General features: G+C 38.2%; 1 protein-coding gene across 1 annotated transcript in view; it reads right to left on the bottom strand.

Moving 5' to 3' along the window:
- Positions 1 to 3,840: 3,840 nt before the first annotated feature.
- The window catches only part of GDAP2 (ganglioside induced differentiation associated protein 2), a 21,345-nt gene continuing 16,902 nt past the window's right edge, over positions 3,841 to 8,283 (bottom strand). The window contains exons 11-14 of the mRNA XM_015814039.1: positions 7,157 to 7,296; positions 6,430 to 6,484; positions 5,821 to 5,964; positions 3,841 to 4,586 (exon numbers count right to left, since the gene is read on the bottom strand). Coding sequence (XP_015669525.1) covers positions 4,542 to 4,586; positions 5,821 to 5,964; positions 6,430 to 6,484; positions 7,157 to 7,296 — 384 coding nt within the window. The 3' untranslated portion in view covers positions 3,841 to 4,541. The remainder of the gene's footprint in view (positions 4,587 to 5,820; positions 5,965 to 6,429; positions 6,485 to 7,156; positions 7,297 to 8,283) is intronic.

The raw sequence follows: 8,283 nt of genomic DNA, 5'->3' as shown, positions 1-8,283 counted from the left end.
AGCACACTGTATAGGCCGTGGTCCCACCAGTACACCTTTTCACATGTACTACTGTTGAGCCAGGTACTGCCTATTTTGAACCTGTGCATTTGGTTTTTCCTGGCGAAGTGTAGGACCTTATTTTTCTCACTACTCAACTGCATCTTATTGGATAGGGCCCAATGTTGAAGTCTGTCAAGGTCCCTCTGAATGTTGAGTCTAAGTGTTAGCAATCCCTCCCCCCTTCTGGCTTGGTGTCATCTGCAAATTTGATGAGTTCCCCTTTCTTCATCTAGGTCATTTATGAAGATGCTGAAGAGCATTGGGCTCAAGAAAAAACCCTTCAGGTAATCCACTGCATGCTTTCTTCCACATAGATGTAGTTCTATTGAGAAGCAACAATGAGTACAGTTGGTAAGCCAACTGCAAATCTGGTGATGGTACTATCCCACATTGTTCTACCTTACTAGAAGGAGGTTGTGGTCTAGCAAATGCTTTACTGAAGAACAAGTACACTGTGTCCACAGCATTTCCCTAATTCACTAATTTAGTCACTTTATCAAAGAAGGTAAGGTTTATTTGGCATGACCTATAACAGCACCTGCCCTCAAGAACAAGATTTTCTCTGGAGCTTTTAACAGCCTCCACTCTACTTGCGATTTGAAGGGCTCTGAAAACTTGTCTGTTCACCCAGATCTTTGGCGAATGTGGTTGAAGTCTGCTTTTCCTCTTTTTCTTTATTCCTGAATTATTTATGCTCTGTTCCTTTTTGCTTTGTGTGGTTTTCTTATTATTGATGTTTTCAACAATTTGTAAACTGCTCTGAATCGCTGGAACTCAGGCAGCATACACATTTAACAAATTGTTACTTTTACTGTTATTAATAATAATGGGACCAAACACAAACAGTAACTAAAAAGGCAAAGCTATTCAAATCCTATTTCAGTTCAATCTTCTCCAGCAAAATGATATAGGACCCACTTGCAAATTGAGGAACAGGATGAAAGGGCAAGATTAAAATTTAAGATTGATAGAACCATAGTCAGGGAATATCTAATGGAATGAGTTAAAGTCTTTTGGACTAGATGAAACACATCTCTGGAGATCAGTTAAGAGTTTGACAGGGAACCCATTACCCAGAGAAATGGTTCCCCTTCACTGGCTAGGTTCAATCAGAGCCTGGACCACCATTTGTCTAGAATACCGTAAGCTGTGTTCCTGAACTGAGCAGACTCAGTTGCCTAAAGGGACCTCTCCAATTTTGATTTAGGTTCTTCAATATGCAGGATATGCTGTTTCTCTGCCTGTTTGTTGTTGTGTCCTTGCTAGCAACTTTTATGGATGTGCTTTTTTCTCTATCTTAGCAAATTGGTTATTATACTTGGAAACAATTCACCATTATTTTATATGGAAAAATTCAGTAAGTAGATCAGAGGAGGACTAAAGAGCAAGTATGCAGGTGATTGCTAGGGTAGATTTAGTAGAAACATTCTAAATTGGAGAAGAGAAACTCTGCAAGCATTGTGGAAAGTGGGAGGTAACAAGAAAACAACAAAAATCTGTCTTATGATTTACACGTGGTGTTTTAAAGAAGTGCAGTATGGGGTTTTTTGCCATCTTACTAAAGAGGTAAACCACATTTCAGTGGCAGAGCATATATTCAGCATGCAGAAAAGACACAAGAATGTTCAAGTCTGGCATCTCAAGTGAAAGGGATTTGAGTAGCAGGGCTGGTAAAAGAATTGAAGAGATAACCAGTTCTCTTTGGAGTCAGATTTGGATTTTGAGCAAATGACATGGTGGTCAGATCAGAAAGCCCCTAACATGGACACAGTGCCCATCCACAAGATGGCTGTTGCCATAATGGTAGTGCTTATTACACAATTGACAGAAGTGATGAGTGGTAATATTATATGACTACTTATCCCAAGGTAATAAATTTCTCAAATCTATTCTTTTTATTCTAGGGTTCTGTGATTTTTTGCATTCATGACACATCTACCGGTAAGTATCCTAGAGAACAAGCACTTAAGAAGCATGAGCCAGCAGTGTGTTGCAGCAGCCAAAAAATGTCAGTGGGGTTCTAGGTTGCATCAACAGAGGTATTTGCATCAAGATCATGAGATAGTACTGGTCTATACTACACTAGTGAGGCCACACTTGGAATATACTGTGTCCAATTCTGGTTTAAAAAAAAAAAGATGCTAAGACCCTAGAAAGAGTGCAGAGGAAGAGCAACAAAAATGATAAAGGGTCTGGAGGCTAAAACAGATGTTTGCAGGAATTGGGTACGTCTAGCTAATAAAGAGAATTAGGGATGACATGATAGGTGTCTTCCAGTACTTGAGGGGCTGCCACAGTGAGTTAAGGCACCAGAGGGCAGGATAAGAAGCAATGGGTGGAAGCTACTCTGTGAGTGAGCCAACCTGGAACTGAGGAGAAGCTGCCTGACAGAACAATTAACCAATGGAATAGCTTGCTTTTCAGAGTTATGGGTGCACCGTTGCTGGAGGTTTTCAAGAAAAGTTTGGATGTCCATTTATACAGGATGGAATAAGATCTCCTGCCCTGGGCAGAGGTTTGGACTAGAACAACTCTGGGGTCCCTTCCAGCCCTATATTTCTACAAATAGTTTATTAGAAAAGTAGCTTCCTTTAGCTAAAAGAGGATGCTTGAACTGTCCAAACATCTACATTTGCTTTGGATTAGGTCTTTTAGATTTCACAGAAGCAAACTGATGAACCTAAGATTTAACAACCTAGTAGTGAAGCTTGTGGCAAGGCCTGCTGGAAGCTTGAACCTATCCAGAAAACATGAAATCCATGTCACAGAAGGCAAACTAAGTCATGAGTAGAGAAATATGATCTGAATCTGGGAAAATCTCCCACATCCATATCCTCACAATATAAAATATGCATACTGACAAAACAAAATAAATATCTCCCTTCCATCTGTGTCTTGCACACAGAAATATGCTACTTATAGTTAAACAAAATAATTAACTCTTCCTGTCTGTGGACTGAGCTTGCCCCAACTTAGCTTCCACTTACATTACCTGGGATCAGTTGTAAACAAAGCAATTGGCTGCAGCCAATTCAGCTGTTTTGTTTTTGAAGAATGCCTCCAAAGCCCACATTAGCTCCAAAGCATTTGGGAAAATAAGGTGTATCCCTGGAGACTCCTTGCATTGTAGCTCACCAGCTTCCAGCTGTTTTAAAATAGTTTTTTAAAATATGAGAATGGTATGGGATCTTGGGGACACAATTGTTTAATTTCTTAATTCAGATACCACATTGCTCTTGATGTTGGAATGATGTACAAGCATTCCTTTTCCCAATCCGGAAATCTTCTTATCCCTGTGCAAACACCCAGGGCACTCTCTATCTCCCAACCACTGTACTAAGTTTGCAAATGAAAAGTTTCCACAGGCACAGCTGTGAACAGGCTTCCTCTGCATTATCATTAATGAACAGGACAGCCACTCCAATTCCACACCGCCTCTCACAGAATACAAAATTAACCTTCCTTTCCTAGGCATGAAGAGGGATGATAGCATTGCACAATTGGTTTATGACTTTATGATTTACAATTATAATGGGCAGGCTCCATTATGGTCATAACTCAAGAACTACTTGTACAGTTCATGGTGACACTGAAGTCAGACGTAACTTATTGACATCTGCTGATATCACTATTTTGTTTCTATTACAATAGCTGCATAGTAAAAATGTTCTATTACCATCACTGATTTCACAATCTGGGAAATGAGCAAAGCAACTGCAACAGCTAATCTGTGTGAGACATTATAGGCTTAATTCTCAAAGATGCAAACAAATAAATTTATTTTCAAAACAAAAAAAAATGAATTGCTGAATTTCTTCAATGACATAAATTAATTTTCCAACTTGCAATCAACACATTGTATTATTCCCCAAATGACTGCAAAACACAACTACACCAGGCAGTACTGATATGCCCTTGAATTTTACTGGAGGAGGGATGTGCAAGTGGCCACAGCAGCACATCCTTTACATCTCACATGATTTGGCAAGACAGAAACAGATGACAGATCCTTTAGTTTAAGTATTTCGTGGTAACTCTACAATTTAATTCTGCCACCTGCAGACATTTCTAAAGGGAATTCTATAAATATATCTCTTAGTGGTGGATTCAATATATAAAGGCCATAGAACTCTATTAAATAGATATTGTATCCTTCTCCCCCAAAACAGAGTATCTGCAGATTGTGCCGCTGATGTTTTGAGAAAATACAATGGTAGTAACAACAGAATCACCTTGACATCTTGCAAAAGAAAAAAGAATGTTCCCACATGGAAAATCCATTTTCTCTTTGATACTTAGATCTGAAATACAGTTCATTACCCTGTAGTTTTCTGATTGCTTGTGTCCTTGCAACTATCTCATTTTAAAAAAATAGCAGAGGTGGGGAAGAAAGCCCTATCTCTGAACTCTGTAAATAACTTAGATTGACTTAATATGATATTGGCAAGCAACGTGTGAAAGATTGTTGAGCAATCAAAAACAATGGCAGAGCTGAAGAGTCAGAGGTCTGGAGAAGAAGGGTAAGAATAGTAGGATCCATTTTCCTGCAGAGAGGAAAAAAACATTAATACCAAGAACATATGTATACAAAGAAATCACATTCAGATCTTGTTAAATGAAGAGCTGTGAAACCTCTACGTGCTTAATTTCATAGATAGCACTCTGGGCCAAGTCGCTGCCATTTATTGTAGGGGGGAAAAGCCCTGTCATCTGAATTGCAGTGTTTTACTCCTAAACAGATTGGAAAGCTAGAAAGGTTCAGATATTACGGGCCAGACTAGATTGCTTTATTTAACCCACCGCAAGACAAATTGTATACTGTACAAACATCACTTTTGACTGTTCTTTCTTTTCATCTGCATTCAGGTTTCCTTTTTTTTCAACTACAGGGAGCCTCCATTTTTTTTTTTTAGATATTATCCTGCCTAGCCAGAGGAGAATATATCTGAAAAATGGGTCAGGTAATGGTGTATCCATGCTGAAAACAATAGCGGCAAGTTCTTTCCAATGAAAACAAAGAAATGTGCCAGAGCAGAGAAACGACAAGAAGCCACAATACACAGGGAATGAATCAAGGGAAGGTGGGTCATAGGCAACAATTTCTTTCCCTTTGTTTTCTTTAAAAGGGAAACTAGAGAAGCGCTTTCACTTGCATCTTCCCACATCACTACAAGAGAAACTGTATAAAACTGTATAAAAAACATCTGCCACAATGTACACTGTAAGATTTCAAAAAAAAAAGAAAAGAAAAGAAATACCCAATAACTACACCATAAATGAAGTCCAGGAACCTTAATTTAGAAATGATTGAATGAAAGAAAAAACAGATGAAGTAGGACGGACAGGAGGCAAAATGTCCTTCAGGGATAAGGAACAGCTTTGTGCTTTATGCCTTCCTTTCCTCCCAGGCACTCATTAGCTTTCGTAATGGAGCACATTCAAGATGACAAAAGCTATAGAATTCAACATTTTCTAGGTTATAATACCAGCCTCCTACGAAGTGCAGCTTTTTGCTCTAAACATGAGTGATCATCTATTCTCTAGATAATGTGTTCTTACAGCAATATAATGTGTATTTTCAACAATACACAAAAGTGTTCTGCAGCATATTCTTTTAAAGGCCCAAACAATCCAACATGGCCTTCCAGTCTTGGCTGTTTCTAAAGGCATCTTTGTAAACTAAGAGAAATAAATGTTTCTTTATCTCCCCTCTGCTTCATGAAATCCAAAAGACATCGAAGAGTACTAAATTAATGTATATTCCCAGGAATCACCTACCCTGATGTCATATTCAAGAACAAATGGAGGAAAGTCAATTTGTTCAGGGGGTATTGCTGTGAACAACTGCTGGAGATTTTCCACATGGTGAACTTTGTCCTTTAGACCTGAGACCGTAAAGGTTGTAAAGAACCAGGTTGAAACCTGAAAGGAAGAATACAGAAATTAATGCTTTCACAAATTATTTTGACTGCAAATGATTCAAAATCATGTTGAAGTTATGAGATATGCAACAGAAACATATTTAATACAGTGCCATAAGTGTACTCTGCAAGTTTTTAAAGCAAAGCAGTCTTCTTTCCCAAAGCAACTGCTTTTTAAAGGCAGACAATGTAGAAAATATGTCAAGGAAAAGGAGAGAACAACATGCTATAAATGTAAATAAATCGGTTTGAAGGGGTAATTTGTTTTACAAAACCCTTTCATTCAATTGATTGTTTGCTGGTTAGGCTTATATCCTATGACTCCTCCAAGGGTCTGCGGTAACCTAAGCGGTCCTCCATAGCAGTATGCGTAACCTCAGCAATATTGTTCAATACTTCAGGGGCGCACTTATTTACGATTGCATGCAAAAATGTACATTTTCCACCTGGAGATGACATACTTCACCTTCGAGCGAAATGTTGGATGGACAAAATACAAGGCCTTCAGATTTCTTTTGTACCTGGTTAATAACAAAAGAAGTTTCTTAAATCTAAAAACATTTGACTAATGACATCTGTTTATTGATACCACCCAGCCCATTCACCGAACTGGCTTACTCTAAGCAACCAAATGAGATTGACATTTTTGCATATCTGAATAGGAACTGATACAAGACCTGATTTTGCAAAGAAGTCTATCTCAGTTTTCACAATAAAGTACTACATCCATCCTCATCCTTCTTTGGTGTTTATTAAGTTTATGTTTCCGCCCCTTCCCCTGCCCAACCATTATTATATATGCTTGCGTATAAACTCATGTGCGGATAAGCCGATCCTTGAATTTTTAATCAAAATACCATCAAAACTGCACCACCTGCAGATATGTTGACCTACATTTTTCATGATATTTTGGTTAAAAATTAAAGACTCAGCTTATCCATGAATGGGCTTATACATGAAAGTATATGAGAAATATGGGTAATTTAAAAAAGTATTATTATTTGTACTGTCATATAAGCCCATCTGCAGCTAAGTCAAACCTGATATTGGGGTGCATTTTGGCACCTAAAATTCTCAGCTTATTCATGAGTATATACAGTACATTCTTTAAAGTAAATTTTCTTTGCAGTGCTTTTTAATCACAGATGCCAATAGGGAGAGATGGCTTCAAGATATTCAAATATAAAACTTACTTTAAATCGACAATGTCGGAGAGCTTCTTCAAGAAATCTGAGTCCAAGTGATTGTAGACATTGGTGAGTGTATGGAAATACACAATAATATATTCCTTCACTACAATATGGTCCATCACGTGGATAAAGTACAAGAGAGCCTGGGGGGAAAAAACAACCCATTTTATCAGAGACAACTGGGCATTCCCTCTTTTTTGTAATTCTACAAAAATAGTACTGGGGAAAATAATTTCCTCAATAGAAAGAAAATAGTACATTTTGTTCTGCTAAATGGCTTTCCTCTGTCATCAAGAATAGCAATGAGTAAGACACAATAGATTTAGAAAAAAAGGTATCAGACCCTCTTCTCAGCTATAAAAGTGATCTGGTGGCCTTGCCTATGTTTCAGCCTAATCTGGTTTACAGGAATTATTAAAATTTTATCCCATCTTTTTTATGTATAACTCAAAGTAACAAACATACTCCCACAATGATTCTATTTCCCCACAACAATCCTGCAAGGTGGGCCGGGCCAAGCGAGTACAACTGGTCCCAAGTCCCCCAGCCAGTTTTCATGACAAAGGGTTGGGGGGGCTAGAACTCAACCCTCTCTGGGTTTCTAGCCCAGCACCTTCAGCAGTATATCAGACTGGTTCCCTTTTATGCTGATAAAATAAGTTTGGAACCCATGCTTCATTTCTGCAAGTCCTTTGGAGGAGTTCCCCTTCCTTTTATGTGTGGAAGGGAATTCCTGGAGAAACGAAGTTGCAATTTTCGCAATCCCCTCTTTGTTTTTCCAGCCCAATTCCTCTCCCCTCTGTGCGCTGGGCTGGAGAAACAAGGCAGGGATCCTGAAGATCCAGACTTAGTTTCTGCAGCCCAAAGAAGGATTTTGTTTGTTTGTTTTTTTTTTTCAATATAAATTTTTTTATTGTTTTTATCATAAGAAAAAAAAGAAATACATCACAGGTATTACACAATGATTTATCCCATCCCCCCACCCCCCGGACTTCCCAAACCAAACCTAGGCTAATATTCAAATACAAGTAAACAAATATTAATATCTCTAACTCCAAACTCTAAACTTAAACAATCCATCTCCTCCGTGTCAATAAAAATTATTCATTTAATTAGTTCTTCAAATACCC

Source organism: Protobothrops mucrosquamatus, unplaced genomic scaffold (genome assembly GCF_001527695.2).
Source record: "Protobothrops mucrosquamatus isolate PMUCROS unplaced genomic scaffold, P.Mucros_1.0 scaffold212, whole genome shotgun sequence".
In the NCBI taxonomy this organism is placed as follows: Eukaryota; Metazoa; Chordata; class Lepidosauria; order Squamata; family Viperidae; genus Protobothrops; species Protobothrops mucrosquamatus.
Note: the sequence above shows the minus strand (reverse complement) of the source record. Positions and strands in the feature narration are given on the sequence as shown.